General features: G+C 39.0%; 1 protein-coding gene across 1 annotated transcript in view; it reads right to left on the minus strand.

Annotated features, from left to right (window-relative positions):
• Positions 1-26,935, minus strand: part of LOC140237831 (inositol 1,4,5-trisphosphate receptor-like) — a 170,799-nt gene that overhangs the window by 13,138 nt on the left and 130,726 nt on the right. Inside the window, exons 33-45 of the mRNA XM_072317764.1 lie at positions 26,063-26,211; positions 25,354-25,465; positions 10,378-10,689; positions 9,408-9,609; positions 8,118-8,398; positions 7,156-7,356; positions 5,220-5,330; positions 4,714-4,809; positions 3,784-3,918; positions 2,645-2,752; positions 1,810-2,002; positions 954-1,076; positions 40-212 (exon numbers count right to left, since the gene is read on the minus strand). Of these exons, the coding sequence (XP_072173865.1) occupies positions 40-212; positions 954-1,076; positions 1,810-2,002; positions 2,645-2,752; positions 3,784-3,918; positions 4,714-4,809; positions 5,220-5,330; positions 7,156-7,356; positions 8,118-8,398; positions 9,408-9,609; positions 10,378-10,689; positions 25,354-25,465; positions 26,063-26,211 (2,196 nt within the window). The remainder of the gene's footprint in view (positions 1-39; positions 213-953; positions 1,077-1,809; positions 2,003-2,644; positions 2,753-3,783; positions 3,919-4,713; positions 4,810-5,219; positions 5,331-7,155; positions 7,357-8,117; positions 8,399-9,407; positions 9,610-10,377; positions 10,690-25,353; positions 25,466-26,062; positions 26,212-26,935) is intronic.

The following is a 26,935-nucleotide window of genomic DNA, read 5'->3' on the forward strand; positions in this document are numbered from 1 at the left end:
AAGGGTTAAAAAATAAATAAGAGTGAAGCACCAACTCACATTGATGAACCCTAAGAAGTTCAGGGTAGGGATGACCCCTATCGTCAGGATCATCTGGAGCACCGAGGCGATGATGAACGTCCTTACCCCGGAGGGCTTGGGGAGGGCTAGGATGGTCGCCAGGGAGAAGAACATGACGGTCCAGACTAGCCGGGAGAGGCGGGGGTCCAGGTCTGAGAGGAGTGGACCACAGGGAGTGAGAACAGTACTCATTAAATCACTCACAATCAACTCAAAATGAAAAACTTGAAGAAATGAATGTAGAATACAGTGATGATACACCAAACACCTGCAAAAAAAAAGTATGCAGACAATGATAGCCTGTAAGAGTTTGGACCCAGCAAAATATATCAAATAAATGCAGCGAACAAAGAGTAATGTGTCAGTGAACCAAAAAATAGACAAATAGATATATTCCTGACAAATGTATACACTATAATTTGTTTGCATTTTGATTCATGATCAAGGGTGGCCGGTACGCCATTTGAATTTTCTTTTTTTCAATGAATCACTACTCTCATGGGTAAATCAGGGAGAGCTTTCACTGCTAATGTCTGGTGGCTTTACTACTAGAGCAAGGAGGAAGCTTGTGCAATAAAATCCTTAATACTACGCTAAAATGAGCTGAACCAAATGAGTCCTTTTGGGTGTCACGTGTAAAACCGTTACATGGGTTGCACAGAGAGCTCCAATATTGGGAGACACATTGGCCCTTGTTGAAGCACATACAAGCAAGAGAGTGACCTCCAGAGAAATACCCAGCAATACATTGTATTTACAGCAGCAGGTCAAAGTTCATGGTCAACCTGGAATAGCAAACTGTTTTTCTTCTTGTTTTTATTCATCTGTGAGTTTGAGAGCAGGAGGGGGGGGGGTGGAAATAGGGGTGTGGTCTGGCATCTCCTCTGTCTTACCGTGGGGTCCATCTCTGAAGGGGTAGAATAAGGCTACAATGATGTTGATGAGGATGAGGAGGTTGAAACAGATGTAGCTCCAGTTGGACATGTTACTGCTGGCTAGGAACAGGAATTGCTTTGCTGCAAAAACAAAGAATGAAATCGAAATGTGTTGTTGCCTGCATTGCTCTTCATTGCTGAACAGAAAATTTGAGTTTCTATGAATATTAGAAACAATGAGTACGATAACAAGTTTAGTTGTCAGACTCTACAATCGCATCCCACTTACAACCAAAAGATGCAATTTTTGGTGTTGCATAAAATACCACAAAAGCTAATGCATGTTAATAATTCAATAATGATCTCAGTACTCCAGACAAGCTGTACATCTGTACCTCAATTTCTACTACCTGATAAACTGTATTTCAGTATAACATTGTCTACAAATGCATGACTACACTTGAATTACATTTGTAGTCATCAGCCAAATTTTGTAATACAGTTACAAGCACAGTTGTCAGTTGCTGAGCTTCACATGACAGTGCCAACAGCTATACAGTTCACCATATTATGTATATACTAAACTCGTCTTCAGACTTGATTTTGCTATACATAATGTTTTCTGCACGTTTTCAGGGATGCTAAGTACGGCGTTGTAAAGCAAGTCGCTAGACCTGATCTGGCACTGAATTTCGAACCTTTCTCGAAGGTCTGCGTGGGATGTCAAAGAAATCATTTTGAGCATAAAAACTGATCGAAATCACATGAGTTATGCATTAAATGAGTAACTGCTCCAACTATATACTGTATCATCATGTGACATGGTGTGATGAACGTGGATAAATGAAAGTGTTATCTGCGTCCTCATGCTCACCTCTTAGCTTCTTCTGCCACTGCATCTCCATGAACATGTCTTCCGTCCGGTCAAAGAAGTCTGCAACCTTGCTGCCCTGCTCGTCCCGCTCCGCCGTGACAAAGACTTTCGTCTTGGTCTCCGTCGTCAGGTACTCGCACACCTGGGGGACGGGGAACACAATGCGCTCCAGATTGCGATCCTGCCGAACAATCTACGGTTTAACAAAGACATACAAAACGAATGTCAAGATTACAAGGAAAGGACAGGAATTTGTTTAGGAGCTGTAAAAAAATCTGAGCAAAATATTGTTGTGTGAGTAATACCAGTTACAAATAAGCATGTGACGATTGATTATCAATGGCACTGGCAGACAAAGAAACATGTATCTAAAGTGGATGAAAATGCTGTTCATAAAATATCACAGTGCCTTTATTTTTATGAATTTTGCGGGTTAACTAATGGTCAAGATATTAACGACCTGCCAAATATCCTTGCCCCATAACAGAATGCAATGTACACTGTCTTCAACATGGAAAATTGTCAACTTTGCTTCTTGAAATCTGATAAAACCTATTTTCCATTCCCTCAGCATGGTTCTTGATGGCAGAGTAAACAACTACAAAAAATCACAAAATTGTAGATGTCCTGATTCCCAAAATATTACGCTCACAAAATATGTCAGTTGTATGTCATTTAATATTTGTGATGTGAACAAATTCTGCATAAGGAAAAAAAAAAACTACTAGCACTGTTCTCATCTTTCCTCACAAGCTAGAATCTTCACAACTTAGTTATGTCATCATCCTTTTACAATTCAAATGTGAGAAACATAGAAAGAGATAGTTGTGCTCACTTCGATCTGGGCCGTGTGGCTTGCATAGTACTCCAGAGCTTTGTCTCCAAAGTCTGACGGGCTGGCCGGCTTCAGCATCGACTGCAGCTCTTTGTTGTGCTGCGACAGCTGGAATTTTGGGTGGAAATCATTCAAAAATAGCAGAGGAATGGTTCCACTCAGACTGAGACTTAGAGATTCAGGGTCTTTAATGGTCCCATATATGGATATTTAGTTTCCTGCTCAATTCTTAATCCTGAATATATCTAGTAGTGTCTATGAATTACACAACTGTGATCGACACAACTGTACTGTGCTGCAGAGTTTACCAAAGACAAATGATGATTTTGCTCATAGGATAAATAAAACAGGAAACTTGCCTCTGATTTTCTCTAATTTGCCTACTAATTCATCCTCTTTTTTCATGTATTTTGCACTAATCTCTAAATTTGTCTTCTATATGGCTTTCACTGTTTGTGGTGCTGGTGGTGGTGGTGGTGGGGGGGGGGGGGGAGATTATACAAAATACAGTGAGCCTGTCCTGTTCACAAAGATTACAGTGTTATAAATCTGCATCCCCTGATACTAAAGCATTTCTTCCCTGCCTTCTTACTAAACATATTATTTTTTAATATGGGTGTTAAGCTTCAAAGAAATAGCCAATGCGGTCATGATATTGACATTTTGCCAGTTCTGCTCATAGGAACAAGATCTGAATACAATTTAAGAAAGTCTAGCTGTCTCCTTCAATTTTCAGGCCTTTTCATTTTTCTTCTATAAATGTCTATGCTGCGCATTTTATTCTGCCGGGTGATACATCGCAAAACAGATGATTAAGACAGTCACCTCAAAGCCATTTCACACCCAACTCAAGACCATAACTCTATCTTCGCAAAAATTTCATATGAATTTTTACGAACTGATTGCTGTATAACCAGAAACATTTGTGACATGAACTGGAGCTGACAGCCCTTTTCGCGGCATGAAACATTTGCGAATCGCCACTGGCATTCAATGCATTGTGTAGACAAACACTTTTGCATGCATTTTACTTTTGCGAATCTTGGCTCATCGTGAAAGTTTCATGCACGCCAACATTTCTGGTTTTACAGTACGTATCGTAAAACTCCCTTGATGCAAGAACATCCATCACTGATTACCTGGTGAGCTAAGATGTAGATGTTGTGGCCGACCTCCCTCGGCGAGGTCGTATCCTCATCGTCATCCTCGCCGATGTCCTCTTCCTCTTCCCTCTCCACCTCTTCCTGCTGATACGCCTGCTTCATCACTTCCACCTTTGAGAGGCAAGGGTCAGAAGAAGCAAAAAGTCAATAGTATCCTATCCACACATAGAGGCAGGATTTCAGCAATGAGGTCATATACTCACTAGCTTTTAAAAGATGAAGAATTGAGGGGAGATAAAATGTAAGCAATTGACAAAATATGACACTGTTTGATAAGATATCTCAAATAGTGATTGACTATATCGTACATATGTAAATGCACACACCAATCATGGGACTCTTTCTTTCAAAACAAAAACCTTTCAGTGGATGAGACAGACACATCAAGGGGGCATTTCATGAAGTGTTTTGACCAACAAACAAATTGTAGGAAAAATTTGCTCTCAGCCAATCAGATGCAAGGATTTCTGTAACTAATAACAGCTTGTCAGAAAAAAAAAGAATATCTGACAAAACATTTCATAACATGACCCCCAGTCCAATAAAACTATCATCAATATAGTATCATCAATTTCTTTTGGAAACTGGTGTTCAGTAAGTACATGCACAGTGTACATGATATAGTTTGAGTAGAGTTCAAGTGGTACGAAAAATTGGTTGGTTTTTAGTGTTATTGTCACTCAAGGTATCGTTGTCGCTGTTGTTGAGACAACTGCTGTTTTTTTTTGTTTTTTTTTTCTGCTGATATTGTTGTTGCTGCTGTTGTAATTATTTGCCGCTCTTGTTTCTGTGGCTGTTACTGATGTCATGGTAAACTCCTTCTCTTCCCTGGCAGTGAGTAGAGATGGAAGCAAGGGGGGGGGGAGGGGGGAAGGAGGGTGGAAGGGGGGGGGGGGGGGGACTCACCAGCTGCTTGGGGCTGAGATTCAGCAGGATCCTCTCTGCATTCTCACTGTCATGTCTACTCTCCATGATGGCTAGCAGCAGCTTGGATGCATTGTTCTATGATTGTGAGAAACAGAATTTTATTGGATCCTTTTAACTATTTGACTGGTTTCTCCAGTCATTTGCAAACCACTTTCATGGGTACATTATTACAGATAGATAGTTAGAAAGCAAGTTAGAGAAATGTACACAGGCCCCTTATGCTTTTTGTGCATACATAGATTTGAAGTTGTATCGCAACTCATCAAGTAATGGTTGGTAAGCTGTAAATATTACATCTTCCTGTCTTTGTAAATTTACTTGACAGATACAATTCTCTGCTCAATAGATTTACTGGGTCACTTCTCACACTGTCATTAGAAAACAAAAGGAACAGATTCATATGTATGACAATAATGGCTAAAATGGTATCATGTATATTATAGCCTTGAAAGGGTCAAAAGGATTAACATGACATGACCTCTGACCTTGAGCTTGAGGACGAGGTCCATGCGGTGTTTGCCGAGGGGGTTGATGTCATTGAGTATGAGAGCTGTGATGATGTCCAGGCCATTGGACTCATGGTTTGCTATGCAGTTCTGTTGGGGGGAAGAACAAGAAGAAACAGATATTAAGTAGAAACGTAAAACTTGACACATGGGACTAGGCTATATGAATCAAAAGCATACCCAACTTCAATATTCAATGCTGTAAGAGAAAAATCTAAACCCACTGGTTTTATCTACCTCTCAATCTATAAAAAAAAAAAAATTATACACTTTAATATGATTTTATCAAGCGTGTCTATTTTATTAAGATAATTTATGCAATAATCATGTGTCATAATATGCAACAGATATATTTTTCAAATTCATGAAATTCTTCCGTCGAGATGTTTTCATTGCAACTGATTGACAAATTGCCCTACATCGACGTAAATAAGCACTGAATTGATGAAAACATCTCGACGGAAGAATTTCATGAATTTGAATAACAAAGCAGTACCCGCTGTCCGGTGATCAGGAGGTCGTAGGTTCGAATCCTGCTCGAGTATGTACGCCCATGATTTTTTATCATGGCTACTACTAAAACACTGATCAATTCAGTGCTTATTTACGTCGATGTAGGGCAATTTGTCAATCAGTTGCAATGAAAACATCTCGACGGAAGAATTTCATGAATTTGAATAACAAAGCAGTACCCGCTGCATGCTATAAGGATTAGAACCAACACTTGCTGTCGGGCGAAAGCTCGGTGGTCTAGTGGAGATGACGCCTGTCCGGTGATCAGGAGGTCGTAGGTTCGAATCCTGCTCGAGTATGTACGCCCATGATTTTTTATCATGGCTACTACTAAAACACTGATCAATTCAGTGCTTATTTACGTCGATGTAGGGCAATTTGTCAATCAGTTGCAATGAAAACATCTCGACGGAAGAATTTCATGAATTTGAATAACAAAGCAGTACCCGCTGCATGCTATAAGGATTAGAACCAACACTTGCTGTCGGGCGAAAGCTCGGTGGTCTAGTGGAGATGACGCCTGTCCGGTGATCAGGAGGTCGTAGGTTCGAATCCTGCTCGAGTATGTACGCCCATGATTTTTTATCATGGCTACTACTAAAACACTGATCAATTCAGTGCTTATTTACGTCGATGTAGGGCAATTTGTCAATCAGTTGCAGATATATTTTTCATTCCACTTCTCTTATGGCTCAATACACCTGGTTGATACCAATTGCTGATTATAGATAACCATTCGAGGTCAAACCATGTTGGTTTGGAATCATGTGCTCATTTTCTGGTGTGCGTGTTTGTGTGTGTGTGTGTGTGTGTGTGCATGTGTATATTATGTGAGGAGGACCACTCAAATGGGTTTACACTCGGCTAGTTACTTCAAGTAAAGTGGGTGAGATCTTTTGCATGCAGGAGTTGTGACATTCTCGCACACAGGGCGCCCAAATTACGACCCCTCCAAGGGGCATGTTATTTTGCCTCATATGAAAGGCAACGGCATGATTTCACACAGAATTACTCTGCTACACTCAATGGCCCAAATTCAGAAAGATAGTTTGAATTCAGTCTACGGATTAAGCAAATTTCATCTGTGTAAATGTGCATGACAGAATGCATTGGCCAAAGAGATATCTAATGAGGAATGTGCGCTGATATGCATATGTGAAAGGTACACCTATTTCAGCCTTTTTTTCAGTCCATGAACTAAATTCTAACCATGGATTTGATTTAAACTACATATTTTTAAATTGGGCTATCAAGACCCAAAACGTAGCCTTTTTTTTTAGAGAGAGATAGAAAGGTAAATGGACTTATTGACTGAGCCACTCTCGCCGCTCCCATTTGCAAACATCATGACAATATGATGGAAGGGATTGACCAACTGGTCATGATTAAAATTCCATCTCACCTGGTTTTCATGACAAGGTCCCTGGCAGTACTCCGTCAAGCTTTCCAGCGTCTGGTTAATCAGCTCACTGTTCTTCTCATTGATGTACAGCCCTAGAAGACCTAGTCCTCCCGTGGTGCTCCCACAGATACAGTCCAGGAACTGGAGGGTCTCACTCACCAGGTTGTAGTTGGTCTTGTTGTTCTGGTGCCTCAGGAAATTCTGGTGCGACAAAAAAAAGTCATCATAACATTTATTTATAATATTCATGATATTTACATTTGCAGATATTTGCTGATTATACTTCTTTGGAAACTAACACCTGCCTGATTTCTGTTGTTTGATGTGATATGAAAATATGTGAACTAAATGTAGGTGGTTATGGTGTATCTATGCTTTTTGTTTTAACCTTGCGAGTGACACTGTCAGTGTAAAGAGGTGTATGTTGGTCTTTCTCATTCTGTTACCGACAGTCCTCATCTTTTATTCACAACATGGAATACATCTTAGGTTTTACACAAGGGTACAACAATTGGACACAAGCCAGCATAGATACAAGTTGTTTCCCACATTGTAACACAACTTTAACTGACAACATGAAATCACATCAACAGCGGTTCTAATTCTCCTACAAACAATAAATCACTGTAGAGTATCACTAAAGCAAGACAGCCTTCATAAATATTGATTGTAACAAATGTATTTGAGTTTAAAAAATCTAAGAGCAGTCAGCAGTAGTCATAAATTCCAAATCAGGATTCAACTACATGTATACTGCATTACAGATGGTACAAATATTGATTTATGAAGTAAAAAAAAAACAAAGAAGCAGAACAAACATAATTGTATTCTATCATTCTACAAGCAACACCCTGTGACTTCTTAAGTTTGTTGTGATTTGGTCGCCATGGTTTCAGAGAAACCCCTCCCAGAGAGTGACAGCCCGGGGGAGGTTCAGGGAGGAAGGCTCCCATCTCACCCACCTGCAGGTCACGATTGTGATTCTCACAGAGTAGCTGTAGGAAGCGAAGGATGGGCTGCATGATGGTCACCTCGGGGCTCATCAGGCCCTTCTCGTCTTCCTTGCCCTTATCCACCTGGCCCAGGGCCTCCATGCCGGACATGCCCCCCAGGCCGCCGCCCCGCTCGCCCAGAGAGTCGTCCCGCCCCCGGCGCAGGGCAGCGAAGGCCTTGCTGGTGTGCAGGGCAGCATCTACCAGCTGCTCCTTGAGGTCATCACTGATGGAGCCGTTCACCATGCGTACTGTGGGGAGAGGGAAGGGGCAAAGCAGGGGTGAGAGGGAAGCAAGGCAGGGGTGGGGCAAGGGTAGTGCAGGGGTGGAACAGGGGTGGAACAGGGATGGAGCAGGGGTGGGGCAGGGGTGGAGCAGGGGTAGAGCAGGAGTGGGGCATGGGTGGAACAGTGGGTTGGTTGGGGATAAGATGAAAGAACAGAACAGTTACCATGAGTACTGGTATACAGAAACTTCAGAATTAACCTTCCCCCACCCTTAAGTAGAAAATTTCCTGCATATTCTGCAGTGATAGACTGATTTCATCTGAGCTTTGGGTGTAATAACCTAAAATTTCTGTTGTTCTTCTGAAAAACATGAAAGGGCACTGAGCTTATGTCTTAACTTGAAATCAAAGACAAAAAGAAATACTGTAAAAGTGGATATTTTTGCGCGACTGATTTTTCCCGCTTGGCCGGGTAAGAAGAGTTTTGCGTGTTTTTAATTCCGCGGAATCAAGACATCTCGCACAGGAACTTATGGCAAACAAAAATGTTTGCCTGCTTTTATTTTCGCGCTAGTTTCTGGTTGCGCGAAATGCGCGAAAATTTTAACACTGCAAAAATTTCCACTTTTACAGTACATGAATTCAGTTAATACCAGTCTTTGTTTGGGCACACAGACAGCAGAAAAAAGACAGATGAACTACAGATGAACTACTTCAAAAAAAAAATAAAAGACTAAAGACTACATCTTTTGGCAAACTGCAACAATGATCTTAATCATTTTGAAGATATCTCTCAAACCTAAATACAAACTAAGGAAAATATCATGATGAATGTACCAAGAAAAGTAAGAAACAGAAAGTATACACAAATATGACACAAAAATTATGGATATTTTTTATTATAATCATTATCATCATCATCATCATCATGATCACCATCACCATCATCATTACCACCATCATCATCACCATCATCACCATCATCACCATCATCATCATTTATTATTATTATCATGTATAATTCTGATAGTTACCCCTTCTGTTGTGTCCTCCCAATCCAACTTCCTTATTTCCAGTGTCTTTCTCATCGACCGTCTTTCCAGCGATGCCCTCTCCTGTGTTTACAGTCACTGTGGCTTTGATTTCTGCCTGGGCATCACGCATCCTGTCGTAGAACACCTTGAAGAACCGTTCAGACTTTTTGTCCGTCTGCAATAGATGCTTGATGATAGATTTCTGCACAGGAGAGAATAATTGATTGGCTGGTTGGTTGGTTGGTTTGTTTGTGTGTTTGTTCGTGAAAGAAAACAGTACAACGATGTAAGTTAGATTTCTGGTAGGTTTAAAGGGCGTGTACAGTTCTGGTCGAGGTGAGGATTTAGCTTTTAACATTTTGCGAGATATTCAGAAACCACTCTATGAGATGTCAAAGAGCATGCAATTCTAAGGGGTATCAAAAGTTTATTTGATGAAAATCGGTTTTGAAATGGCTGAGATATCCAAAACCAAGGTGAAACAAAGAGATCCTAATAAAAAGCGTGCCCTGTCGCCTTTTATTATTATCACTTTTTGGGATATCTCAGCCATTTGAAAACCAATTTTCATCAAACGTTGAATCCTTCTTAAGATTACATGCTCTTTCATATTTCATAGGAGGTTTCTCATTATCTCACTTGGGAATGTTCAAAACATGAATCCCCACCTCAACCAGTACTGTACACACCACATACTACTTTAAGGTGAAGACAAGTAGCACTTTGCAAGAAAATGAAATACAGTTTAACCTGTCTATAGCAGCCACCCGAGGGAGACAAAAAAAAAAATGGCCATTATAGACAGGTGGCCCCTGTAGACAGGGTCGTTAACATGGCTTTCTCTTGAGGGGAATTGTTTTTAGTGCCCGTACACGTAGGTGAAAATTTGGGGACCTGGATTTTGCTTCATTGTATCTGAAATTTTGTTGTAACCATGTTTGTTATAACGGGTGTGCACTGTATTGCATACCTGTATGTTGGGGTTTCCCCCTTCCAAGAGAGCGATGCCCAGCTCCACACTCTCTTTGAAGACCCGGTTTGAGCTGTTCCGGACGACGAGGTCGATGACCAGGATGGAGGCACCCTGCTGGTTCAGCTGGTTCTGTACCTGCGCCAGCGTCAACTCCGCCCGGCTGAGCATCACGTTGCCGGGGTTACTGGGGCTAGCTGCCGTGGACATGCGGTGGTGCTGGGCCCCGAGCGGTGTGGCGTTGTCCCGGTTGTAGTGCGGGTGAGACTTGCCGTAGTAACGGAAGAGGAGACTCTGTCGTAGGTTCTCTCCCTGAGAGGCGAACAATGTCAAGAATGGTGAAAAAAACCTCGTCACATTTTATCACATGGATTGCTTGCTGCTTCTCAACTGATTGCAATTCCGCAAGAGCAACTGCATGGTCAAATTAGACAGCACTTTTGAATTCGATCAATTATTGGAGCATTGAATTTTTTTCCTTTCTTGCTCAAAGAACTGAAGATCAAGATGCCTATTATGATGCAATTTCATTAACCCGTTGAGAACGAGTTTCAAGTATACTCGGGCAGGGGTCTATGGGAAATGCGTGTTGTAGCAAAATCAGCCCGTCCTCATCAGCGTTTATACTTCAGATACACATGAATTCCATAAAATAGCATAATGCTTGCAAGCGATGTGTATCCTCCTTATTTTGTGGGTACATCTTGGTCAACACATAGAATTGCAGGTACAAGTACACTGAATATCCTGCACCGGTAATACCCAGCTGATGCATGTCGACTGCATTTCAACTTTAAGGTGGCTTTAGATAGCACTAACAAAAAAAAAAAGAAAAAAAAAGAAAAGAAGATGGTGTAATGATTATAGACATTTTCTTGAGCTATTCTAACATCTGTGCTTGGTGGAACAAATGTCAAGAGGCTGTTTCAAAAAGATGTTTGTGTTCACGGCAAGTTGTAAAAACATGCAGTTGCCATGGCAGCAGCCAGGAAGCAACCAATCAATCAGCAGTAGGTATTTCACTTTACTGCTGTAGGTATTTCACTTTACTGCTGCTGCATCTGCAGTTATTGGATTACATCTCTATGAAACAAGCTCTAGGTTTCCATGCCATGAGGTCTCACACAATCATTTGCACCCAATCTAAGATTGGGCACACTTCTACTTTTTGTGTGCATGGTGTGTCCTAAGGAAACAAATTTTGATCCCCCCCCCCCCCCCAAAAAAAAAAAAAAAAAAAAAAAGTTTCCCAAACCAAACCTTGCTTCATACAAATTTATATTCATTATTAACTATTGGGGTAATTCATTGTTCCTCACCATTTCTTGCACAAACTGACACTAACAACTCTGTATCAAAACATTCTCACTGATACCATCATCATCAGTTGAAACCATGTACAGGAGACAACATCCAGTGGACACATAATTGCTTCTATATAAAAAGTATTGGCACAGTATGGCTGCTTGTTTGTGGAGATACATTTTTGCTGAACAGCAATTATTTTCAGGTACCAAAAACATGCTAAGTCCATGGCATGTCCTTTACAGACAAACAAAGCTGTTACACTAGAAGAGCATCCAAAGTGGATATCTTTGAAAACATTCAGAGAAAACCCATTCTGCAGCAGACAACTGAGTAATATCTCCAAATTCTATAATCAGAATTCAGCATTGTCTTGAACAAAAGTTCGAACAAGTCATTCGCTTCTCAGTAGGCCCAGGTGAACATGGTGTGAATGTGTTTGTCAAGATTTCTGCTGCTACAGAGTTGTAATGAATGTACTATTGGCTGCACAGCAGAGCCACAATGTAAATTGTAGTAAAACCAGAAGGGCATTTACACATACAATATGTAAGTCCATAAAGGATTGTGTGAAATGATGACATCCTATTGGTTCTCTGCCGACATTCAGGGCTTTTTGATTGGTGCATTTTTGTGGTATACGGGCACATGAAACAAGACACGAATGCTCTCCATTCTTCCACATGTCTAATACTGGAATTTTGAACAAATCCATGGGAAATTTCATGTGGTGTATTCACTTCATTTCCAGGAACAAATGATGTCATCAAGTGTGAAAAATGGATGCCACTGCAATTGCTTGTGTGACATTGTGAAATTCACACATTGCAAACAAGCATTTAATGCAAACTAAAATGAGTTCAAACTACTGTAAGTGAACAAGAAGATCTTGTGAAAGGCAACTGTCTAGAGCTGATTATCAGAACATGAACAGTGTCCATGTTCATGTGATCAAAATCCCTAATTGTGTGCACTCAGTGAAGTGTATATATGTGTTTAAAAGTGCCTGTACCAAAGAACAGCTACACGAGTGTATGCAAGATGACCGCGTGCTTCATACGTACAGTGTCACACTTCATGAGGCTTGCAAGATTATGCACCGTCACAAGTGTAACTACCACAATGCACTACTAGAAACCAGGAAAGTGATTCTATGACAACATGCTACTCTTCAAAACACAAGTAATTACTGATGTATATTGTCTGAAAAAAAAAGTGGGACTCTGAAGCCATATTGACAATAATCATTATGGTCTTTTCAGCTTTTTAAAACATGTGCAGTCCTCTAACACCTGTACAATGTTCCAAAGGTTCCAGATTTCATTTCATTTCAAAGAAAGGCTAATATGATAGTAAACATTATAATTGTTTCAATGAACCCTACTACTGTGCCAATGTTAACCACATAATACTGGATGACAAACGAGGATATGCACAAGAGTGCAAAACCTAAGTTGCTCCTCTGCTAACATCTACTGCAATGTGTGGGACTGATGTACCAAATGTGTGCCAAATGGTGAACAAAGAGGATTCTAACATCTACACAATGTATCTGCTCTGTTCTGTTGCATGTGTAAGTTTGTGTGTTTATTTTCAGTTAGTCGCCAATGAACCCGTAGCGCCGTGATCCCATTTTCGCTGGAAATTACATGTAGCAGTCACAGAAATACATACAATTTCGTGTCTGCCTGAATTATCTCATGATATCAAGAAACAACTAAATGAGTTCAATCGATGGAAGTTGCACCATGAGTTAATGTAACTGCAGACCCCATTATGAATGACATGACTATGGTTTCTTACTGCAGTAATAGTTACTGTTAGACTGCTAATAACAGGAAACAATTAAAACTACGTTTGAAGGGTAGGGGAAGTGTGGGAGAGTTGAGCCACTTTTTACATTTAGTGATACTGTTCAATAACTATACACAATTTATGGATTATTCATTCGCTGGTGTATACTACAACTATTCAGGCATAATATGATAGCCCAATAAGACACCTAGCACAAACAACTTGGGGGTGACACTTCAACAAAAATATTTTGCAAAATGGCTCAAGTCTCCCTTGATGTGGTGAGAGTTGAGCCACGGGGTTGGGAGAGTTGAGCCACTATGCTATAGGCCCTACATATCATATTAAGAAGTTCAGGCTTATAAAAGAAAATTACTATGGAAACCTATCTAAGGAAAGATGGTGTAATGGTAACAGAGGGGGCGGGGCATCTGTTTGACTTACGGGTCATTGGATGGATAATGTGGATGTTGTTGGGGTCCACCTACGATCACATGATCAGGATTTCTAGATGCACCCTGATTGGATTTGCGTAATAAGTCAACTCTTGGTGTTAGGAAGAAGAAACCGCCCGTAGGGCGTCACCCCTGGCGAGAACACCACATACCTTTCCAATATTCCTCACCTCATCCAATTGCAGACCCGTTTCTTTAACCAAAAAATGACACTCATTGAGCCACTTGAAGGGAGGGTTGAGCCACTTGAGGGCTGAGCCATTGGAATACAGGGTTTAGCCATGGCACAACTCTCCCTCCACACGTTGGCACAACTCTCCCCACAGTCGCCATTTAAACTAACCCTCAAAACCTATGAAAGTGACCACACCAAACATGTTGAAATTTGCTGAAAGAAACAAATGATATACAGACTATCTGCTACTCCAACTGATTGGCACTTATCCTCTACCATAGGTGTGAGAGAAAACCACATATCTGACAAGTGGACATTCACTTTTGGTGACCAAAAATGGTTTTTCTTTGACTATTTTGTCATGCTTCGTCCAACGTCGCTGCCTCATACACTGGTATATAGTTAATCATAGGCATGAACAAGAAATGGCATCAGCTGACTGCTGTCAGTTACTATGAAGATGTGAGGTGGCCTGGATCAACTCTCCCAGTGGCTCAACTCTCCCACACTTCCCCTAAATAGACATGCTACCTCTCGGTCACTCATCCTTAGTTGTACTTGCAAAATCTAGGCCTCTGTGTCTTACGTTTGGGAATCACTAACAATGGTAATATCCAATCAGTCTTACTGCTAATGATAACCACAACTGATTTGTAGCTTTAACATCGACACTTTCAAGAAAAAATTAAATAAAAAAAAAATGAGGAAGTAGAAAAAGCAGTAAAGGTTGAACATTTTTACCCCATCAAAAAAAAAAAATAAATAAATAAATAATAGATAAATAAATAGATAAAAAATTCCAGTCTATGAGGTCATAACATACATTCTTCAAGTTATTTCAAGAAACAGGAATAGAGTGTAATCCATGAGGTACTAATACAGCTGAACAGTTTAAAACTGATTCCAGCTTTACCATCTGTCGTCTTGGAAAATGCATGTCATGAGACAATGTCATTATTTTTAACAGCCTAATGCTTCAAACATCAACAAATATTTACCAGTACAACACTTTTGAATAGACACATACATGTACAAGCATGCCAAAATATGCACAGATACAACTACAAACACATGCTGGAGAAGCAGACATGGAATATAATGGTGTATTATAAGAAGAAGAAAAAAATGTTCAGTTATATATTTCAAAATCTGGATAAAATGCAAATAAAGCAAAAGTAAAGAAATCCATGGAATCACTGAAAGAAAGAATAATATCAAATAACATCAATATCAAAACTGCTCTTAGAAGTACTCATTCCATATAGCTACAGTGTAATATGAAACAGACAAACAAATAAATAAACAAACCCAAACTGGAACAAGAAAACAAAAAATAAAATTGGTCAAGTTCTAAAAGTCATAAAGATGATATTGAAGAACTATTTGACATGCTTCTCACATGCTTAAAGTCATCTCTGTTGAATAATTCTTTATATATTACATCTGTCATCAAAAGACCAATATAAGAAGGTATATAAAATTTGAACTGATCCATGCTAAAGATTGCAGTCCTCTCCAATGCCCCCCCCCCAAAAAAAAGAATTTAATAAAATTCGCATGTATCAAATTTCTTCCTCTTTTCCTATACTGCTATGTCATAGGAAAGCAACTCTGATTTTCCTGTTTGACTTTTTTTTCTTTGCATTGGTGAGGATTTTTCTAACCCCAATAAATTATGAGGGGGCTTTACAAAATCTGGTACCTACTGAGCAAATGACAATAGGTACAAAGTTGAAATCTAGTAATTTCACATTGCCTGAATATTCATCATAAGTGTTTATAGTAATTTTTGTATGACGATCAGCCGTGGTCATTCAGAGACCTTGAATGAGGATCTCCTTAATTTTCGGAGTACGACATCAAGAAACAAGGGAATAAATGGGGAGGATTTTGGCATTTTCAGGGAGTGTTTGCAACTCTGAAATTAACTTTGAATCTTACAGGAATTACGACAGGGAAAAATTATGGCTTTGCTAGGGTTAGCACTGATAAGATACCAGGGGATGCATTCGTCATTGCAGTGGAAACTCATTCAGTCAAGCAGGTCTTGTCCAAACTAGATTCATTCCACTAGAAACGTTAAAAACAACAACAAAAAAATGGAACAAAAAAAAAAGAATCCCAACAAAAATCACATGCGCTTCAGACCTTTTCTTGAAAGTGGGCTCGTAAGCTTGCTGGAATCAAATGCCTATAAACTGAAGAGGCCATCTACAAATAAAGCAACAATACATAAACACACACACACACAAAAATATAATCTAATGAGAAAGAGATATGTAACGTTACATGTACAGTTGCCTGATGATGAAACAAACGTAACATTGCTATGGCGACAGAAGCATGACAAACAAAGGAAGAAATATGACAGAGTAAAAGTTGCACACACATACACACAAACACACATACACATTACAATGTGTACCTGACTTTGAAACAGTACGGTACATCACTTGGTTTACCATATGGACGTGGCATACACTCAGATACAGACAGTATCATTTGCAAAGATATACAATGAGGTTTTCACAAGAACGTCCCTTCTAGTAATCCACTATCAAACAAAAAAAAAACACCTCAAACTGTGAACTGTTCTATAAATAAAGGTTATTGATGAGCAGATTAAAGCTTTTTACAATGTTTTGCATCAAACTTGCAAAAAAACAATAAACCACCAAACACCCCCATATTTTGGAGGGTTTTTATTGTCAGCCATTTGTCTTGGAAAAAAAAAAAAACATGAAGAAAACCTGAATAAACATTTTTTACTGCAGCAGCGATATTAAACTGTTCAAATACTGCGGCAAGTATGCATATTGCATAAATGAGCGTCACATTTTGGCTTCTGCACCGTAAAATGATAAATTCACATGATTCTCTATCAGCTAATCAAAATGAACGCACAATATTCTTGGAAAGAATGAGAAAATGCAACCACCAGTAACATAAATGTGTCTCTGTTGCTAAATGATTGCAGAATAACACAAAACCCTTAAAAATATAGGCAACGACAAACAGATTGTCACGCCAATGACAACCAAATTACGAGAGAAAAAAAAAACAAATTACACATGAGAAAGTGAGAGGAAAATGTGGTATTTTGATGCCACAGGATAAGAAAAGAAATTAGAAATACAGTTGTATCTTGCATATAAATTTAACTGAGATAAAAATCCAGTTTTTATCTCACCTTTCTTTCCTACGACATTTCCATTGCCTCTCATACACTGTACATTCACATTCAACGGGAACTCTTCAAGTTTGTACATGTATCATGGGTGTAGCACTGTGTAATCTCACCCTCACTCATTAGGTTAGGGTACAATGTATGTCATTAGTTTGTATGATAGTAGATATGTCAGAGAACTCACAAAATGCTTCAAACAATCTTAGTTTTAATCACTCCACATGATGATAATCAATGCTTGTACTTATCTGAGAAGGGAGGCAAGCAATCAAGTATGAATAGATCTGCTCTGAAGCAGACTTCTTGTTGTACTACATTGTACTACTTGTAGCAGAAGTAGTCAGGAGTACAATGTACACGTAGTAGTAGTAGTAGTAGTAGTAGTAGAAGCAGGAATACTAGTAGTAACAGTGCTAGTAGTAGTAGTTGTAGTAGTAGGAGGAGGAAGAGGAGAAGGAGGAGGAGAAGAAGTAAAAGTGGTGGTGGTAGTAGTAGTAGTAGTAGTAGTAGTAGTAGTAGTAGTAGTAGTAGTAGTAGTAGTAGTAGTAGTAGTAGAGTAGCACTATGTAGTAGCAGAAGTAACAGGAATACTACACCATAGTTGTAGTTATAGTTAGTAGTTGAAGTAGAAGTTGAAGTTGTAGTAGTAGGAGTAGAAGTAGAAGTGGTGGTGGTAATGGTGGTAGAAGGTAGTAGTAGCAGTAATAGTAGTAGTAGTAGTAGTAGTAGTAGTAGTAATAGTAGTAGTAGTAGTAGTAGTAGTAGTAGTAGTAGTAGTAGTAGTAGTAGTAGAAGTAGTAGTAGTAGTAGTACAGTATTCACCGCATAATCGGGACAGGTTGGGAGTAGCAAACACGGCCCCTTTAAGCGGGGTGCCCGATTTCGCGATGAGCACTCACCATACACTAACGGCATACGACATGCACATTATGTAGTGCACACACACACACACACACACACATGCATACTGACGTACTGTACATGCACATGAAACGCAACCACGCTACCCCTCGGCGCGACCCTCTAGCTGTCCCTGCATTCTCGCAATGATGACGTAGAGTAATCGCAACTGGGTTCTTCTTCTGTCGCCTCTCTTCGAACACAAAATATGTGGATTAAAAGCTAGCACTTTCTTAAACATTCATGCGTTCTGTATAAATACATATCCACAACCATGGGAAATGATTACCCAGAACTGATGTGGGAACGTCAATGAAAAGTCCTTCAATCATTCAATCATCACGGCTTGATTGTTTACTTGCCGCGATCACTGCACTGTACATGTGTTGTAGCGATCTGGCTCGCCATATATACACATGTACAGAAAAGCGAAGGCGGGCAGCGAGCTGAAATGTATGTGTACTGGATGGACGGAGGTCAAAACACACCAGTCCGAAGCTTGCTTTGTAAGTTTGATGTAAACGACAACTGATAAGGAATCTTTGAAATATTGCTGTGGTATTTTGGTAGATATTTTGTGTAAAATATCAACAAAATCAAAGATCGCTTGAAGAAAAATTGTCCCGTTTATCAGAGGTCCCCGCCCGATTATCCAGTGAAAATAACGTGCATTGGAAATGTTTCTGGGAAGCGTATGTCATTTAAGCGAGGTTCCCGATTATCAGATGCCCGATTATGCGATGAATACTGTAGTAGTAGTAGTAGCACTATGTAGTAGTAGAAGTAACAGGAATACTACACCGTAGTTGTAGTTATAGTAGTAGTTGAAGTAGAAGTTGAAGTTGTAGTAGTAGGAGTAGAAGTAGAAGTGGTGGTGGTAATGGTGGTGGTAGTGGTAGTAGAAGGTAGTAGTAGTAGTAGTAGTAATAGTAGTAGTAGTAGTAGTAGTAGTAGTAGTAGTAGTAGTAGTAGTAGTAGTAGTAGTAGTAGTAGTAGAAGTAGTTGTAGAAGTAGTAGTAGTAGTAGCAGTAGTGGTAGCAGCAGCAGCAGTAGTAGCAGAAGGGGTAGTAGTGTACAAGTTGTAGTAACAGTAGTAGCAGAAGTAGTAGCAGTAGCAGTAGTAGTAGTAGTAAAAGTACAATGTAGTAGTAGTAGTAGTAGTAGTAGTAAGTATAGCAGCAGCAGTAGTAGCAGAAGTAGAAGCAGTAGCGGTCATAGAAGTAGTAGTAGTAGAAGTAGTAGGAGTACTAGTAGTAGTAGTTAGTAGTAGTAGTACACTGTAGTAATAGTAGTAGTAGGTAGTAGTAGTTACGTAGTAGTAGTTGTAGTAGTAGTAGTAGGAGTAGTAGTAGTAGTAGTAGTAGTAGTAGTAGTAGTAAAAGTAGTAGCAGTGCTAGTAGTAGTAGTATGTAGTAGTAGTAGTATGTAGTAGTAGTAATAGTAGTACTAGTAGTAGTAGTAGTAGTAGTAGTAGTAGTAGTAGTAGTAGTAGTAGTAGTAGTAGGAGTAGTAGTAGTAGTAGTAGTAGTAGTAGTAGTAGTAGTAGTAGTAGTAGTAGTAGTAGAAGTAGTAGCAGCAGTACTTAGTAGTTATAGTAGCAGTAGCAGTAGTGGTAGTAGTAGCATAAGTAGTAGCTACATGTATGTATCTCATACCCATTGTGCTTTCTTGTTGGCATGGAGTACACAAGCTGTAGCAGATGCATCACGCATTGTATCAGTTAACATTTCACCACTTTGTACAGTCAAAGGCAGGAGTAATCTTTTGAAAGTGCCCCTCAATACCATCATATTTGATCTGTTGACAGCGTCTGGTACAACAGCATGTGTAAAATATTAGCCCTTGCCACCAGAAGCCCCAAGACACCAAAATGAGCCATGAGAGAGAATTCATTTGGTATTACAGAACTATTAAAAAATGTATCCTGTTAGAGCTCAAACTGCTATTTTTTTTTTTATTTGTTAAGTTTTTCTTCAAAAATTTGCTAAAATAAGAGGGTCTATTACAATCAAGCAATCCTTATATTGGTGCAACATGTATATTGTCACAAATGTCTACCGCAAAGGTTATTAGTTTAACCCACTGAAGACGAGTCCTGAGTACACTTGTATATTTGGGCAGGTACATGTACATTGTATCTATGGGAAATGTGTGTTATACGTAGCAGAATCAGCTCATCCTCAATGGGTCAAGATTCAATGTGAAGCCCATTTCTGATCCAAACTTTCAACTTTTCACACCTAAACTGCAAAAGCCTTAAGCCTTACAGTATTTTTTTCTCTTTTCTTTTCTTTTTGAGATTGGCTTGCATGAATGAAAACTACTTGCCAGTGAACACAGAGTACCTGATCCCCATAATCTGTAAAGTGTCATACTCTCTCTCATTGTACTGAGGCATATATTTGTAATCTGTCCTCTCTAAGTGAGTTTAAGAGCTCACTTTAAACCTGGTTATTTAGACAAGCTTTTTTGTAAACATTTCCTTTATTCCTTTTCTCATACCTCTTTTTCACTGGTACTTTCTTTCTGCCTCTCTTTCTTGCGCCATGAGCATCTATTCATGATGGATACCGGCGCATTACAAGTGTTCATATTATTATTATTATTATTATTATTGCCGTGCCTGAGTGGGCTGGCTAACTTATCGGTACATGAAGGTCAAGTCTGGAGGTATTTTACCTAAATGCTGATATGAAAAGGCATGGCAAGTTACAGATAAATGCCTTGACATGCAACAGGTTAAAATATCTGGTTGCAAAGGTCAGTGGGGGCATCACAAACCAGTCCTCCCTCGGATGAAAGGTCTGTGCATGTATAACACGCCACGGATGCCCAAGTAACCTCATCTCTGGCCTTTGTGGTTGCTATACCCTTTAACACATAACTAAACTTGAAATGAAACAGACAAATAAATACTGTACTGATTCTTTTCATTTAGACAAGAGACTTTCAAAGCCCTAAATCAAGTGTTGAGGGATCCTTCCCATGCTTTATTCAAACTGACTATGCTGTGAATATAACTCTGAATACAAGAGAAGATTTGAAACATATTGAAAAATCATTACATAATCAAGGCTATGCAAAAACACCCCCAACAACTGAGCATCTGATAATTTGAGCCCTAGTACATATAAATATTTGATAATACTTAAGCAAAACATTTCTTTCTGCTGGAGAAATATTATTTTCAGTGATAAGTTTGATCTACAAAGCTATTTTTTTTTTTCATCTGAAACATGACCTAGGAATATTTTTTACACAATATATATTTCTTCTTGTTTCCGATTTGATGCATTTTTTTTTAGTAACAAAAGGAAAACAACATACTTTAGACTTTATTGAGAGAAAAAATAACCAAGCATTAACTTTGACATCAACATAGTGGAGCAATGTGAACTGTCAGTGAAGCTCAGTGAAGCTCAGCTGGTTCCTATGAAAACGCTAGGTTCTAATCTGTTAAAACACAAGTCCTCCTCAAATGTTCCTTTTATTTGCCGTATATACCATTGTGTCTATTCTCTCCTTCTTCTGCATTCTTACCGGTATAATTACGTACAAAACCTTTTTTTTTGTGTGTGCAATATATTCAATCCAGGTTGTATTTTATCATTACTCTTACATCATGGAATCCTGTTTGCTAGCGTCCACGATGGAACATGCTGTAGTTTCTTTTTTCTTTCTTTTTTTCTGTCCCAATTTGATTTCATGTCAGTTGACATTGGTTCGTTTTATTTTGTTTTATATCAGTTTGTAGCTTAATTTATTATTCGCTGTCTATATATTTTTGAGGGTCCCATATCGTACAAGCTTTGCTTCTTAGTGGGACCCTCTAATTTCCATCACCATCCTTAATTAGCTTGTATGATATGCATACGTATATATTAAAAAAAAATACAATTGTGTTTTCTTCATTTGTTACTCATTTTCACATATCCTTTGTTAAATCACATTTTTTGCAATTATTACAAATATCTTCTGCTTTTAATATACATTGTTTATAATTTCTCTGTTTATTTGATGGAAATGAAAAAGAAATTTGAATCTTTGAAATCTTTAGGTCAGTTCCCAGTCTGATTGTAGTGACAGTAAGATACGTGTAAGAGTACCTACACAAAAGTGCAGAAGATGGGGAAAAAATAATGGAAATTTTACCATGACCTCGCAGGTAACAATATAATAAAAAGGAGAGTTACGTTGTACTGTGCATGCCTCCAAACCGTATTCCAGTAAAGGCATCTTGTAAAAAGTACTGATCCAAATATGTGCAAGACTTGTCTGACATACCAATTGATGTTTCTGTGATCAAGCAGTATAGCACTCATCACAACAAATTACTGAACGAGGAACCTGTTCAATTAGATTGAAAACCCAACTATCTACTGTGAAACACAAGTTCGTTATGTTGTACTTACTGTCAAGAGACAAACTGGTGAATTCACTCACATTATATATGACAAGTACAGACCATCAGCAGCAATAAACTACATGTATGTTGTTTGTCCTGTTCAGCAGTACAAGTGTTTCATACCCTTCACAAACTTATGAAAAGACAAACAATACACTTTAGTGTATACTCCCAGCTCCTTTATGTACATACAGTTGTAAATGGAACTTGAATCTTGTACATTTTTGGGACATTGTTTGTACCTTTATCACCTTTAATGATGCAGATTTGACACAATAATCTCTCAAACTAGTTACTTTATTTTTTTCTATTGAATACATAAATATCAAAACCACTGTATGGTAAGGGGAAAACAGCTTCTAAGTTTTTTCCATATGTGTACAAGTCATGTGTGCTAATGTTGGGATGCCTAAATTTTGTACTATGCAAGTGCAGACAGTGAAATCAACATTGCAGGATGAGGGCATGGAACGTCTCCTGTCAGTTAAGTGAGCGTGGAGCTAGGTGTAACCGAAATCCTATTAAAAGGAACAAATAGTTTTGGTTGAGACTTATCTTCAGGATTTTAACATTTTTTGGTGAGATAATGAGAAACCCTTTATGAAATACGAAAGAGCATGTAATTCCAAGAAGGATTCAACATTTATTTGATGAAAATTGGTCTTGAAATGGCTGAAATATCCAAAAAAGGTGATCCTAATAACATTGACAGGTCATGGCTTTTATTAGGATCTCTTTGTTTTACCTTGTTTTTGGATATCTCAGTCATTTCAAAACCGATTTTCATCACACAAACTTTTGATTCCCTTTAGAATCGTATGCTCTTTAACATTTCATAGAGTGGTTTCTAAATATCTCGCAAAACATTAAAAGCTGAATTCTCACCTCAACCAGTACTGTACAGTCCCTTTAATCCATATACTCACTGAGTGTTGACTAAAACATGATATGTAATATGTTCATTGAGTGTGGTGAAAAGTGAGCTACAAGTTTATTACACAGTGGTTAAAAAAAAAAGTAGTAGTGGTTGAAAAAAAAAAAGTAGTGGTTATAAAAAAGAGAGTGATATAGCACCAACTTGACCCTTTCATACCATAGAAACATCAGGCTGCGAATCGTTACTATTTTTTCTCTTCTGCAATGGAAGAACAAAGATACAAATAGAAAAAAAGACAAGGGGAATATGTATGGTGGTTACAAAGAGAACAAGGCAAAAAAAGTTGACGGCAAGTGAAAAGAAGCGAGAGAGACACAGAGAGAGAACGACAGATTTAAAGAAAGATAAAGAGAGATAAATAGATAGATAGAGAGAGAAGAGAGATGGAAGAAATGAAAGAGAGATAATGAAAAAGAGAAAGAGCAATGCGCAATAGTGAATGCAATACCAGTATACACCCACAAGCTAAAAAACGCACTATTTTCTACTCATCTGAAAATACATACATGAAAGAAGGAAAGAAGAAAAAAAAACACTAATAGGAGTAAAAAAAGAAAAAAAAAATCTCCTAAAAAACATGGAATATAATAATTTCAACTAAGCACAAAACAATATACTTGACAAGATAGTTAAAGCGCCATGCTGGGAAGCTGCCCACCCCTATGTGGGAGTGGGCGTGGTCTCCTTTCCCCCGCCTCCGCCTCTGACTATGCAAATGAGTTTTGAAACCAACCGCGCACATCAACCACTTAAAGTCTTACCCGCGAAGCATCTTCTTGCTGCTTTTTGGTCAAGTTCGGTGCTGGCTCGTCTTGTGTCTTTGCAAGGTGGAATTTTTGTACGTGAGAAGGTATGAGCGGAAGGACTTACAGTGTACTATTCATTCAAAAGGACACCATACAGATAAAGCAACGGGTGGGACTGAGAGTTCCTAAATTAACAATACCAGTCTCATTTTCTTTTCTTTTCTGTTACAATTCATCTCAAATGCTGGAATAGATGCAAGAAGGAAAAGGAAATAAAAGGAATTCAGAAAAAAAGAATATGAGTGAAAAAGAAACAGGAGTACCTCTCCACACAATAGGGTGTATGTCCAAAGCATACACATATTTGAATGTATGAATAACCATTGAGACCTCCTAAGTCGAGAACGGACCCAAAGCGTCTGTTCTGCAGGTGTCTTGCACCTGTTTCCCACTTTCCCATTCATATTAGTCCTACATGGGTAGAAAAGTTATATAATGATCAGTACTCTATGTTTTTGCTACTTTTTTTCTAGTGTTTTGTTTGTTCATTTATTTTTTTTTGCTTTTTGTGTTTATAGAGCATAGCACGAGAACCCACCTACACAGGACACAATCAACTTCTACCTTTCTTTAAAGAAAAAAATATATATACATATGATTAGCATTAAATTAAGAATTTCAAGATTTTATCAATTGAGGAAATTTAGTATGTTTGGATATTCACAAGACACGTATGTGTTAGCATCTGAATGAAGCAAAACATTATGATATTGATAATTAAAAAAAATGATAATAATAGGTAATAATAATTAGTATCATCACTATAACGTTAAAGATATTGTAGTATGAAGACAGAACACAGATCAGACTGATATCACTGAAAGCATTAAGAATAAGTTGTTTATCCTAAAAACAGAAAACACTAAAACAGTCATTAACAACAGCATTTTTGTGTTCCAAAAATCATAAACTGGACAAAACTCTCATCTCATTTCCTAAACATCCCTAACCAAACAACCCTGATTGACCCCCTACTCTGTCTGTGTGTGACCCCTGACCCCTGACCTCTCACCTTCTCGGTGTAGTCAATGTCCACGGTCATCATTTCTTTGAGCGTCTGGAGGACTTTGATGCAGAGTTTCTCCTCGTTCTCCTCCAGTAGCTTCTCTGTGTGTTTGATGAGCCTGGAGGGGGGTGTAGTACGGAAGGTCATAATACAGCAAAAGAGTGTGTGAGCTCCACACTCAGGGAAACAAAATCCAAGAAAAAAAGAGCTTAGAGTTTGGGCATATGCAGTTGCTCAAGAAGCCACAGGAAGAGACGTTTAACAAAGGAGTTATATTTCTAATTTTTTTTTTTTAGCTTGGGAAACTGTTCGTAACCAAGATTAGAGTCAGTTCTTACTTACAAGATACACCCTTCTGCCCACAAAAACTTGACAAGTGCTGCATTACTCTATATTGTAAAAGGGAGTATCTACGGATATACCATGCAAATCCCTTCTCTCACCATCCATCTATTTGGCAAAGTGAATAAGTTAAAGTGAAGTAAATGTATGATGAACAGGCATAAGAATGAGAGAACAGATTGCAGTGTTCTCTTCTCAAATAAATGCTCTAAATTTATCATTTTTATTTCATGCTGTTTTTATTCTTTATTCTGTGAGTCATCTGCTCAGCCATCTTTTCAGCCATTCAGAAAACAGGAGCTCCCTAGAGATAGACTGTGGGGAAGGAAGGGGGAAGGGGGGACCAGAACTGAGAACTCTGGATTCCGCTTACTTGCTGATGAATCCTCCACTCTCGCATTTCTGTCTGGCCTCGGTGCCGATAGGGAAGAGCAGCTCCGGCCGGTGCAGGACGTCCACCAGGACGGAGAGTTCGGCCTGGACCAGCGGCCTGAGCTGGTCCTCTAGGATGGCCACGATGTCCTGGGGTGGATGATGAAAATGTCAGAGAGGGAAGGAAGGAAGGAAGAAAGGAAGGAAGGAAGGAGGAAAGGAAAGAAGGATGGAAGGAAGGAAGGAAAAAGGAAAGAAGGAAAGACAGAAGGAAAGGAAGGAAGGAAGGAAAGAAGGAAGGAAAGAAGGAAAGAAGGAAGGTAGGAATGATGGAAGGAAGAAAGGATGGAAGGAAGGAAGGAAGGAAGGAAAGAAGGAAGGTAGGAAGGATGGAAGGAAGAAAGGATGGAAAGAAGGAAGGAAGGAAGGAAAGAAGGAAGGAAGGAGGGAAGGAAGGAAGGAAGAAAGGATGGAAAGAAGGAAGGAAGGAAGGAAGGAAAGAAGGAAGGAAGGAAGGAAGGAAAGAAGGAAGGAAGGAAAGAAGGAAGGAAGGAAGGAAGGAAAGAAGGAAGGAAAGGAAGGAAGGAAAGAAGGAAGGAAGGAAGGAAGGAAGGAAGGAAGGAAAGGAAGGAAGGAAAGAAGGAAGGAAGGAAGGAAGGAAAGAAGGAAGGAAGGAAGGAAAGAAGGAAGGAAGGAAGGAAGGAAAGAAGGAAGGAAGGAAGGAAGGAAAGAAGGAAGGAAGGAAGGAAAGAAGGAAAGAAAGGGGAGGAGAGAAGGGCATTGAGGTGTAAAGAGAAGGAGTTCGAGTCAGAAAGAGAGAATAAAAATTAGGAGATTGACAGACAGACATAAAGAGAAGAGAGATTAAGAAAGA

The sequence above is a fragment of the Diadema setosum genome, chromosome 2 (genome assembly GCF_964275005.1).
Source record: "Diadema setosum chromosome 2, eeDiaSeto1, whole genome shotgun sequence".
Lineage (NCBI taxonomy): Eukaryota > Metazoa > Echinodermata > Echinoidea > Diadematoida > Diadematidae > Diadema > Diadema setosum.